Source organism: Schistocerca serialis, chromosome 7, assembly GCF_023864345.2.
Source record: "Schistocerca serialis cubense isolate TAMUIC-IGC-003099 chromosome 7, iqSchSeri2.2, whole genome shotgun sequence".
Classification (NCBI taxonomy): domain Eukaryota; kingdom Metazoa; phylum Arthropoda; class Insecta; order Orthoptera; family Acrididae; genus Schistocerca; species Schistocerca serialis.
The window spans coordinates 427,723,330-427,736,479 of NC_064644.1; the positions used below are offsets into that span (position 1 = coordinate 427,723,330).

General features: G+C 37.7%; 1 protein-coding gene across 1 annotated transcript in view; it reads left to right on the forward strand.

Annotated features, from left to right (window-relative positions):
• The window catches only part of LOC126412869 (protein polybromo-1), a 325,260-nt gene that overhangs the window by 276,922 nt on the left and 35,188 nt on the right, over positions 1-13,150 (forward strand). Inside the window, 1 exon segment of the mRNA XM_050082745.1 lies at positions 1,965-2,012. Within this exon segment, the coding sequence (XP_049938702.1) occupies positions 1,965-2,012 (48 nt within the window).

The following is a 13,150-nucleotide window of genomic DNA, read 5'->3' on the forward strand; positions in this document are numbered from 1 at the left end:
CAGGTGGAATGGTTTTGTCATATGTTCTGTCAAGGTTTCTGACAATTTGAGAGAATGTTGTTTGCACCAGTTGCCTTGTGTTGACATACATCAGTCAGGGCTCTGTCAAAATCCTTCTTGCAGTCTCATATCTCCCATCTGATTGCCATGTGCTTTCTCTCTCCTTTCCATAATATTGACAGCAAATTTATTTCCTTTCTATAGTCCTCCTAATATTCCTTCCATGTTTCCGCCTTCGTTCTTTGCTTAGTAATGGCTTGCCATCTGAACTCTTGATATTCATATATCTGCTTTTTTTCTCCATTTTGTTATAGGCAACATCTGATGTTTTGCAATTTATGATCTACCCTCGAAGAATCTATGTTTACTTTTGTGCCTATACTTGTAACATAACTTATAAATATTTGGAAGAGACGTATCTGTAGATTATGAATACGACTGGACATCAGCTGTACAGTTTATTAGTGACTCATGAAAATTTGTGTCGGACCAGGATTTGAACTAGAGATCTCCCGCTTATCGCTAGTGCTCACCTTAACCATTTCAGCTATTTGTGCACACCACCTGGACTGACCCAAATCTCTATATGTCATTGTGTACACGTCCTGTACTTGCACAATTGCTGTGATTCCTGCAAGGGGCCTGTCTAGCTATGAAATACAGTTTTGCAGTGTACACATAGTAATGTGGAGTGTCCTTCAAATGTGCATACTTTCATATCTGAAGGACACTGCATATTGCTATACAGGCACTGTGTAATACAAGACACTGCAAAACTGTATTGAAAATATTTGATTTCATTGTGTGTTATCCCATATGCATTGCTTAATCTTTCAAAATAAATCTTTATCAGTAAAATTGGTAGATGAAGTATCTGTCATGATATCAGTGCTGTGCAAAGCATTGTTCTCATGTGACAGACAATTTTCTGATTCAGTCTATATTGATTTTTAAAAGTTGCAGTTTTGACACTTTTTATTTGATTACTTGTAAAATTTTTATGCTATATTGATTACAAATGCCAAAACCAGCATAAAATTTCAGATAATATAGGCCCAAGTAAGAAACTGTGGAACACAAGTCATCTCGTAAAATGAAAACATAATTTGAAAACAGATCGGGATTGATTGATTGATTGATTGAGAGAGAGAGAGAGAGAGAGAGAGAGAGAGAGAGAGAGAGAGAGAGAGAGAGATATTTTTCTATGATCGTGCAATTTGAATCTGGAATTGGATTCGTGTTCATTATGGGGAACACGATGCCTCAAATAAACATTGTTTCTGTTACATTTGTGTTAGTGAATATTATTATTTATTGGCAGTTCTTACAGTTTGTTAGTGGATTTTTTTATATGTGATTGCTGGTGTGATATTTAATTTAGTTACAGACATTGGAAACCTGGTAAGTTGAGTTTTAAGCATTTAATATGCAGAATTTTGTGTGTTGTTAATTGGTTTTATTTGGTGTTATTAAATTTGCTCATTTGAAATTACGGACACTCCATGAATTCGTTGTATTACATAATACTATTTGAATGCAGATAACTTACTTGGAGGACATTTTACAGATTGCATTCTCACTACTAGTTTAAATCAGCTGTCAGAATGCTGTCTAAATATCTGTTGTATATATAAATATGTTTAAGTTCCCCTGTTAACTTTATAGGCATGAAATGTTAAACCACTTTCTCTATGCATATCAATTGATTGACTGTCTGCTTTTACTTACAGCACCTTTAATTTCACTTTAATTTCACTGGCTTGTTACTTACAAATAACTGAGAATGCTATCAACTGACTATTAGTGTTATATTTATGTCCTAGAAGAGCTACACCTGATGTGTTGAATGTGTAGAGCTAACACAGTAAATTTAGCATTAGATGTGTCAGTGTTCTCACGTACCCTATCACACGATATCTCCCTTGCATGGTGCTTTGCATGAACTGCAGTTTGTTGTGTTGCAGATTGGCAGTGAAAGTGCACAGAACACTGAGGGAATTAAATTTGAGACGGTGAGTGATGCTTTATGGTGTAATTTAATAACATGCTACAACATATAGATTACTGTGTTATTCAATCAAAGGTGGAGGGGGATAAATACTAAATGGCCACAATTGCGTCATTCTCACAAGTCTAATTGTTCACAATTTTTTCCTCTTGTAATACCTGTTGTTACTTAAGGGGTATACAAAAATAACATTTACTCATAGCGTTAGTATTTTACTCATAGAGAGGAGTATCATTTTTTTATGTGTGGAGTTCGCTAACTAATTCATTTGATACTTTAAAATCTCATCTTAGAAATTTTATTTCAAAAGGAATTGATTGCTACCTTTTGAAGTGTCTGGTTAACTTTAACTTTTGTTTATTGAAATGCAAATGTGCAGTGAAAAAACAGACACACAATTTCCAATGTATGACATACAGTATTACTTAATGTTTTTGTCTTTTTGCTGAAAGACCTAAATATGCTAGTGAAATACAGTATTACATTGTGGTTTTGTCTTTTTGCTGAAAGACTTAAATATGCTACATATTGTGTGTGTGTGTGTGTGTGTGTGTGTGTGTGTGTGTCCACATTTCAGTGTAGCTTGTTTGAAAGTGTAAACTTGAATTATGATGCACTACCGTCTAATGTCTCGTGTAATCCTTCCCTTGTGGCTTGTAGCTTATAATATTTTAATTAAACTAAGTTTCTTGCTCTGTGCGAGAGTTTATTTACAAGAAGAATTATTTCCTGAAACTAAATGCATTATATTGTAGCCAGAGTATTTACTAGTTAATAAGAAATGAAGAATGATATGACCATTTCTACATTCATAATGTTGCACTGGCTTCTTAACAAATTCAATTTTTGGTTATCTGTCTTCCAGGTGTAATTTTATACTATTTGTTTTCCATATCATCCATTGTTATCTCTTACATCCAACCTTGGCACTTATTAAAGACCAGCACAGAAAGTCATGGATGCTAAATCATATGCTTCCTTTGTTTCTTGAACATTGTGGAATTCAGGTAGAGATCCTACCACCTTTCTGAATCTTTTTACCATTATGTTGTCCCCCACCCATCTAGTCTTCCATTACGACTATAGCTACTTCAGAATTGTTCATGTTTTTAACAACTGCCATGCATTAGTCTCTTGTAGAACTATTAGCTCCTGTAATTGTCTTTTGTGATAATACATTTTCTGGCTACTGTTATAGTGTTTCCTTATGTGCATCTAACCCCTTTGTAACACTCATCTTTCTAAACCCATGTGCTACCTCATCCTCAGTGAGGATTACTTTTTCAAGTGGGTCACATGCCTTTGAAAGTTATGTGAGAACACCAGTTCCACTTGTATGTTTTACACCATGTCGTTACACTGTAGTAGGTGTCTTCCAGTCACTAAAAGATAATTTATTCCTACTTCAATGATCAAATTCAAGTAATTCAGTCATCATTATGATGGTTGGTCAGCATATTGCCATAACCAAGTACTTCATTTCTCCCCTTACATTGGCATCATTTTGTACACTCTTGCACCCTTTACAGAATGTTGTGCTATATTGTACGTATTATCTAAAGAAGGTGTAGAGTTCCATAAAATGTTCAGCTGCTTCAGTTTTGATTATAATCCAATTAAAATTGCTTGATAGTTTGATACCTCTTGGGTTGCAGCTGGTTTCCTCCTATCACAGTGTTCAGTGACATGCCTGAACTGTTTGCTGTAGCCAAATTCCTGCAACAATTGGTCAGTTTCCTTCCAATGCTTGCCCAGCTTTCTTTCTTGATGTGTTTGGATCCCAAGTTACTCATCTGGCACAATTTACTACTTCATCACACATGAGAATCACACAAAAAAAAAATACAATACACTCAAAAACTGCTAATAAAATACACGCATTTTACATGCATCCCTAACCAAATGTTACTGGGTACTTCTGGACAAGATGTGATTCAGCATCACATACACAGTTATCATAATCACAAAGATTGGCTTGCGTTAGGTAAGATTTGTAGAACATTGTGTGAAACCAAATGTTTGAAGCTTGCAGTGTCACCACATTTTAAAACTACTTCACAAAGTGTGGCATAGCACAATGATTAGCACACTAACATGACGTGTGGAAGGTTTGAATCCTGGCAGGCATAGAGAATGTTATTTTATTTTTTTCGCTAAATCTAATCAAAAGTATATATTATTTTTATTCAGTAAATGTGTTCAAATGTAATTTTTTGTTTGCAATACTTCGCCGTGTCATGTTCATCATGATATTGTGTTTTTTATTTGCTTTATTTTTCTTCGCATTGTTCTCTTTTGGTTTGAAACATGCGTGTATTGCCTGTAATCTGCAACAAAGTGCCAATGAGAACTGCTAATCAGTTGGTAGTGCGGCAGCTCATCTAGCCAGTGTGAGGATAATTTCAGGTAACCAATGATATCAAGAAATTAGTTTGCCTTGCTCATAGATGTTAACTTTTATTAACATGAACAAAGCAATTCTGATTTTAGTTCTGCCGCAAATTGTTGACCACTGTTTTCTCGGATATATTGCACATTAGGAGGTTGTGATGGACTAAGTTTAAATTCAGGGCTACAAAACACATCTGTCCCACAGTTTAGCAATTGGTCACTTAAAATCAGCTGTCGACAGAGCATCTCATGTTTTCGACGTACCTTGTGGCAGTCACGTCCAACATTGCTCGTGTTGCACATTGATCCCATTTTTGAAGTGACCTGTCATGTTTGTGAGTCACCCATAACTGAGCGGTAGGCAAGAGACAACATGGCAACTCCGTAGTAGCAAGTGCAGACGTCAGCTATCAACTAATTTTTATCAAGCTGTAGCTATGATTTTTTAAATATTACTTATATCCATGCAGCAGCGGCAGACAACAACAACAACAACAACAACAACAACAACATTACAGTAGATTTGTTTGAAAACATAAATTCACTTGCAGCATCTTTATGCACTACATACTAACTTTATACTGTATTTACTCGAATCTAAGCCGCACTCGAATCTAAGCTGCACCTGGAAAATGAGACTCGAAATCAAGGAAAAAAAATTTTCCCGAATCTAAGCCGCACCTGAAATTTGAGACTCGAAACTCAAGGGAAGAGAAAAGTTTTAGGCCGCACCTCCAAATCGAAACAAAGCTGGTCCATTGTAATATGAGACACAATTTAGGTCGAATGAATGACGATACAGTTACAGTAGTTTGGTTCGAGTCGTAAGCTTAGCAGTTAAGCTTTACCAGGTACCCATTGCTATGTGTCAGGCGCTCCGTCCGTATTTATACGGGTACCCTTCCTTTTTCATGTGCTTCGTGTGGTTTGAATCGATTGCTTATTTTACTTTGATCTGATAAGTGCCGTTCTCTTTGTTATAGGTGTTTACGTCACTCTAGCTGAAAATGCGTTACTGAACTGTGTCATGCATTGTTTGTCGCATTCTGATGATGTGTGTTTATGACCTGTCGCCGCTCGCGGCACGGCTTGCTTTTGTGCGTCCTACTGCCACTTACAATTAAAAAAAAAAGAGAGGAATTGTCTCATTAGCGAAACAATGGCAAGAGACTGCTATTTGTTGTTACTTACACTGCTGCTTTCTTTGATAACGATCAACAAGAACCAAATAATAGACTGCGTATGGTAGAAGATGTTCTGAACGCGAGTTTAGCTAAAAAAAAATTTCTCCGTTTGAAAATCTTTGCAGACGCCTCTTTTGTACATTACATTCTGCACAGAAATTAGTCATCTTAGATTTAAAAATCTACTCAACTGCCGTGCTTCATTTCTGACTGTATCACTATTAGGCATAAGAATAATACGAATATACATGACATTATATGTATATTCTTCCACGTTTGCTGTTGTCTCGCACTAGTTTCGTAGTTTATTAGGCAGACAGGATTTAAATGAGATAGCAGCAAACACGAAAGAATACATGGCAAAATGTTTATATTCATATTATTCTTATGGTAACGAGAATACTGCATGTGATTCACAATTCATAAAAGTGCCTATTAGCAACCATCTCTTCTCACAGGGAGGAAAAAATTCAGAACGTAGAGTTGGCCATAATGACAAACATCCCAAACAGTCTTGTCAGTCAGATTTTCGTAGTACATTGAAATGCTGCTATATTCGAAGATGAACAATACGGAATTTGTATTTACTTTGTTGGATAACGTATGATAATGCAGTGGTCGAAACTTGGAGCGGAGAAAAAAAGCTCGTCTTCCACCTTCCCCCCCCCACCCCCACCCCGACGCAGAGGTTTTGCCGCCAGTATTTATCTTTATGCCTGGAAAGCATGCCTGTGTAGCGCTACAAATTTTCGACGGCAGAAGTTAGTTGTGAAAAACTTCCGCTTACTTTGCACTCGATTCTAAGCCGCAGGCGGTTTTTTGGATTACAAAAACCGGAGAAAAAGTGTGGCTTGGCTTCGAGTTAATACGGTAGATACCATTCCCTTACACTTAAATATGTATTACATTTTACAGAAGAAAATATCACTAAATACAAAGTGAAAATTATTTAAAAGACTTACATGTGTGGACCACAAACAATGGTATTTCTGAAGAGCTTAATATATATACCTCACGTACCCATAATGTTTTGGCAGATAAATGTAGCTGTAGTAAATATTTAAGGATGAGAATGAATGACAGTGAAAGGACCGAAAGAATAACATGAGAAGTGTTGTAACACAAAAAAGAATTTGATGATCGTGGCATTTGTCAATGAAATAAAAGGTGCTGTCCAAAATTTTCGGGACTGGTGCTGCCCTCTGTTGGAAACATTACCTTTTGACTAATGGTCACCATCACCCTTGACGTAGTTCCCATCCGCACGTACACACTGGTCCCAGTGCTTCTGCCACTGGTCAAACATTTTCTGGAAGTTCTGTTCTTGAATCTTCACTAGAGTGTCGAACCGAAGGCCTTTCAACTTGAGTTGCAGTTTTGGGAATAGTGTGAAGTCGCAATGCGCCAAATCTGGCAAGTATGTTGGATGGGGTACAACCGCCATGTTGTTTTTTGCCAAAAAAAAGTCCTAGTGAGTAAGGGCGTGTGACAGGGCACATTGTCGTGATGCAGCAGCCAGGTCCCTTGACGCCAAAGTTCAGGCTGTCGTCGCCGCACGTTTTTACGGACCCATCGCAAAATGTCACAGTAGTACGCGGAATTGGGTGGGATGAATTCTTTGTGAACAATTCCCTTGGTATCAAAGAAAACATTGATCCGTCTCTTCACTTTGCTCTTCACCTGTCATGCTTATTTGGGTCTCGGAGAGCCCAGGCTCTTCCGCTGGTACGATTGTTGCTTTGTATCTGGGTCATAACCGTAAATCCAGCTCTCATCGCCGGTGATAACCCTTGACAAGAAGGTTGCATCATCAGATGCGGTCTGACGAAGGTCCGTGCACGCTTGAACATACTGTGCCTTCGTAAAATCGCCACACACCAAACACGGAGTGTTCTGGAAATCACAGTGGACACACAACACGTCCTTCCAACTTAATGCCACTCCACTCACTGACTCACCGGATATGCAGCTCTCGCCACCTTGCGGTGCAAAGATCTGTTACTCCTACATTCCAGATGGCAGCACCAGTCCCGAAAATTTTGGATTCCACCTCGTAATTGGGGCAAAATGAATTTTTTAATGTATTTTTCTTTTCCCCGTGGAATACTGTGAACACTTGCGTGTTGCTAAATAATGTGGACCAGTTTCTAGTAATCGGCTTAATTGTGAGCGAGCTGTAAAGTATTAAATCAGTGAGTGGGAGAAAAAAAGTGCAGCAAGTAAATGGCATATCATTAAACAAGCCTTATTTAGCAGTGTGTGTTCGTAGAAATGAATTATATAGAAATGAACCATACCAAATGCTGGAAGTCTTTAAACACTGACATACTCATGTGAACCAGCAGCACTTTCTGCAGTTTTTGTAAATCATAAGTGACCATCAACCCATTTGGCTCTGTGTGAATTTAACAGATTTTGGAATAGAATTTTCTTTTTTATACGTTGTAAGTCGTGACTTGAGTTAAAGAGCTCAGATTTGCTTCCATACCAGACTATGATGCTTAAGATTGAGATTTGCATCTGTTCCAGTGGGGGGATGCAACATCAGAACACTTAAAGAAAACTGTTACCTGTTGTATATTGCATCAAACTTAGATAAATACAGGAATCAGTTTCATACTAACATTTTTCTTCCACTAGAATATTATGAAAACAATAGATTGCCCACTGTGTAGGGGAGAAGCTGTGTCGCCGACAGGCACAGCAAAAGACTGCTATACATTTGAGAGCAAAGTCCTTCTTCTAAAGTAGGGGGAACACACACACACACACACACACACACACACACACACACACACACACAAATGCACGTGCAGAAGCTCAACTCAACACACGTGACCATTATCTCTGTCATTGTTCAGCAAGTGACATCAGAGATACATAGAATGTTGTAGGAAGGATAAGAAGAGAATTGTAAGAAAAAATGTGATGGAAAAATAAATATATCAAGTCAGAACAAACAGTGGAAAATTCAAGATACAATAACGACAATATTGTGAAAAGGACAGACTGCTACTCACGATATAAAGGAACACTGAGTCACACACAGACTTAACAAAGAAACTGCTATACATTTGCACTTTCAGCCACAAAAAAAAGAAAAAAAAAGAAATATTCACTCAAGCACAACTCACACACGCATAACCACTGTCTCTGACGGCAGATTGCAAGCAACTCTGTCTTATGAGAGAAGCGATCTATCAATTGGGGGGGGGGGGGTCAAGGAGGGGGTTGGGTTGGGATGGGGAGAGATAGCAGAGTAGGGATGAGGGAGGCTGTAGTGCTGCTTGTGAGAGCATGTATTGATATGGTGGGTGCTCCCACAAGCAGTCACCTCTACACTGCTACCCCTTTCCCATCCCACCCCAGCATCCTCCTCGACCGCATCGCTAACATACTGCTTTTCACATCAGGCATAGTTGCCTGCAGCCCGGCCTCAGTGGCCAGAGGGGCAGTGGTCGTGTGTGTGTGTGTGTGTGTGTGTGTGTGTGTGTGTGTGTGTGTGTGTGTGTGTGTGCCTGCCTGCCTTTCTGCACATCTGGACCTTTGGCCAGAAGCTCAAATCTACAGCAGTCTCTTTGTTGTACATGTCTGCAACTGTGTCTCCTCTGTATGGTGAGTGGCAGTCTATGATTATTAGAGACCGGAAAATGTAGCATCTATTTTTGTCGAAAGTCGCATATATTTTCTTTGTTTGTAAATGACTAGACACACAAATTTGATATGCTGTCATGCTGCATGAGTGAAGGCAAACAAATTATTAGTTCTTTAAAATTGACTGGTGAGAATAGTTATTATTGGGAACTTTTTGACTGGAATGTTTGCTTTTGGAGAATCTTAAACACTTTTTTTCTTCCAAAATGGCCTTTGCTTCCAAAACTGATTGTTCTGTTGAAAAGCAGCAGCATTTTCCCGCCAGTTACGTGAATGTGTCTTCCTTATAGGTGTTTCTGGGCATCATTTGTCTTTTCCCGCCCAATTTGAAGATTAAAAGATCTGCAGACTACTAATTGTGGCATTTCGTGGGACTTTCATAGCCCTAAGACCCATGCTTGACAATGCTGCCGGTATAACTACCAAGGCACTTTGTATAGAAGTAGAATGGAACATACAACAACTCAATTTTAGCATTAGGGGAAGAATTATGGCACTGTCGTAAAACTTTACAGGTTCTGTTTCCCAATCGCTATACTGCAGAGGGCGGGCGCTATAGACTATAGTCACTGATGGCCGCGAGTGTAAACGAACTAGAATTTTGACCGCCACATGAGGAGGAGCAGTGTGGGGAAACAAACCCCACCTCCATTTCGCTGGGCAGCAGCCTACAGCAGAACTGACACATTATCACAGGGATGGCTGATCTCTTCTGGTGTTCTATGGATCATAATTGAAAGCCGTGATGGACCAGGATTAGTAGATTCAGTTATTTCAAAAGAAGAAAAGAAAACAACGAGCAACACACAATGCAAAGCGTTTGGGGATGGCTATCTTTTGAGCTTAAGGTAACAAACAAATGTGTTTCTTTCTTGTAAAATGCTAGGTCCCTTGGCTGAGTGCTACATTGCATTATGTGATGTGTACGTTAAACACACCATTCATCCATCCACAATTAGCATGGTGCCAGATCATTGAGCGCATTGATAAATCATTGAGTTTGTACACTTCAGTTTGCTAGTAGGTTCATGCACAAATTATCTTTCCAAAGTGGGCTTCGCCAGATGATGTACAATGCCAGTAACTGCTTACATTTTCAATATTATGTGCAGAAAATAAAACTATTTCAAACTATCTCTGATTAATAGCTCGTCTAGATAAAATTCACTGTGAAACAGCATCTATTAATTAATTTCACATTTTCGCATTTTGAGGCAGAAATAACATCTATTTCACATTTATTGCAAAATGCGAATTTTTCCGGCCTCTAATGATTATCATAATATTGTCGCTATTCCATCCTGGATTTTCCATTGTTAGGTCTTCCGTGATATATTTATTTCTCCATCGCTTTTTTTCCTCATGATTCTCTTATTAACGTTCTATGTATCTCTGATGCCATTTGTTGAATAATGCTCTAAAAATGTTTTCTTTTGACCAATTTGTATTGTTTATTTGTCTTACCACAAACCATTCCTTGAGATTTGAGAAGTGCACCTACACCTTTTTTTGTACTTTCTTTGTTTTACATTCCTAGTAATGCATTTGCTTCCTTTTGATTTCAGTATTTGCTGTGCCTTTTGGTCTACTTGCAATTGCAAAGTTAATTATGAGCAGCCTGTCGCTACTACCCAATTGTTCCTTGTTATCATATGTTGCCCCACCCCTCTCTTTCTCGGGCCCTTATTGTACAGTAGAGAATTGAACATATGGTTGCACCAAGTTAATAATGGTTCTGGAACAAATAAAATACCTAAAGAGCCTGTATCACTTTATTTAGCAGTTCTACTCTATACTATTGACAACAGTGATTTAGTCATTATGTACCTGTTTCAAAAGAGATAGTTGGTTTTTAAGTTTTAGGAAATGTTTGTGCCAAGTATTATCTAATTTGTTTAATACACACACTGCTGTGCAACTTGAACGAAACTTTGTAATGAAATTTTTGTGACTAGAAGTTGACTTTGGCTACATAGGTTTTATTTTTAAAATTTTATTATGTTGGATTAGTGTTGCACCACATGCCTATCTTCGTTGACACACTGTAAGCATCATTATGTCACGTGAGTAATCTGTAATACAGCTACCATAATGTGTAAATACTGTTGTTTGTAGTAGATGTCTTAAAGACTGTTTCTGTGATGTAACAATACTTACAGTGTAAATATAGTAAGGAAAGCTCTGGTAGAATATAAATGATTTAGAAGTAAAGGCTACCAGTAACCAAATGCAGAAATGTTTAATTTTTGATGGACACACAAGAAAGAGTAAAACTTTACTGGCTTTAGGAAGAAATCCTTTGACGAGCTAGGTACATAAAAGATGTAGGGCCTATGGCCCAGTGGCAGTCCGACATGATGAAATTTTAAAATAAATTGTATGCTGTTGATGGCAGCTTTGTTGTTGTTGTTGTTGTTGTTGTTGTTGCTGTTCTGGAGGTGGTGGGTGATGATGATACAGTTTGTTTCTGCCATCACGCTTCCATATAGCTGCATGCATAAAAACAACGAAACTACAAATATTTCCTTACTTGGCAATTTTTTTCTTTGAGATTCATTGTATTTTGAAGGTGGTGTATGTTGTAAGTCTTCATGATAAAATTAAAATGGGTGTTAGTTAAGAAAGGTTCACCCACTATCCCTTTTTTTAAGTACTCCAGTTACCGATGGATTGTGATTTGAACATTTGGTTTCAAGAAACATGCAGTCTGCAGTTCTGTTAGAACTCCACTGCTTTGAGTAGTGGCAACTCAGTCAATTTTTCTTGAGCGGAATGAAGCATTTTCATTTTACGTGTGAGATATGGAATTAATGTTGTCTCGTGAAAACTTTACCAAACATACCACAATATCATAACTTATTTCACAGCGTAACTAATATTTTCCTGGCATATGTGTCTTGAGAGCCACAAGTGATTACGATATGGCATAGGCAGCACTGAATACTAGCCTGTCACCTCTTAGAGATCCCTGGAGATGTACTTTTGGTCTCTTAGAGGTAATATTTATGGTGGTTTCAGAATTAATAGAGATCATTTGTTTGTGTGCAGAAATCATACTATGAAGAAGGAAGAACAATACATGTAAAATCAATAGCAAAGGGTTTAGAGATTTGAATTACAATGTGCGAGAGAAAGTATAATTCACTTAAGTAGAGTAAAATATGTGATAGAAGCAACAACTTTTAATTAGTAAAAAATTAGTAACTAATCATTACTTATAGTTGAATGTGTGCCATTCATTTTCCTGAAAAGTGATATTGTGACAATATTCATGTAGAATATGTTGTGTGTTTTCTTTATCTTTAACCTTTCTGTGCTATTGCTGATTTTTGTTGCATACCTGGCTGAAGTCATTCTTTTCCGTTCCCTACCTTGCTGAATTATTTTTGCTACTGTCTGGACGCATTTTACACCATTTCAGCGCTCCTCTCATTAGAGTCTGAAATATCCTGCTTAGTAGGCAACAGATTTCCCTTAATATTCCTTATAGGTTACCTAAATGACCACCTTGGTGCGCAGAAAAGAATTATATTCTTGTTTTTCACTTCATTCCATCAAGAGTACTGATGAATGCAAATTGGTGCACAGTATTCTTCTCTCAAGCTGCCCAGCTTGATGACTTGTGTGAATAGATTATGGAGCACACAGGCTCAAGAAATATATTTGAATTAAGTTAACTGGAATTATGTAAATTGAAATGTTAAATGGTCAGTGAGTTTTGTAACACTATTTGGTGAAACAGAACAGTCAGTTAAGGTCATGTCACACTTCTGCTGACTGAAGCAAAATGTTAGACACAACCTTAAATATAGTTTGTCTTGTGGTCCTCTCATGCTCTGAGCATATCGAAAGCTATAATAAATAATTAAACTTCTGATAAAGTGAATAAAGTTGACTGTTTCAGTCACTATGT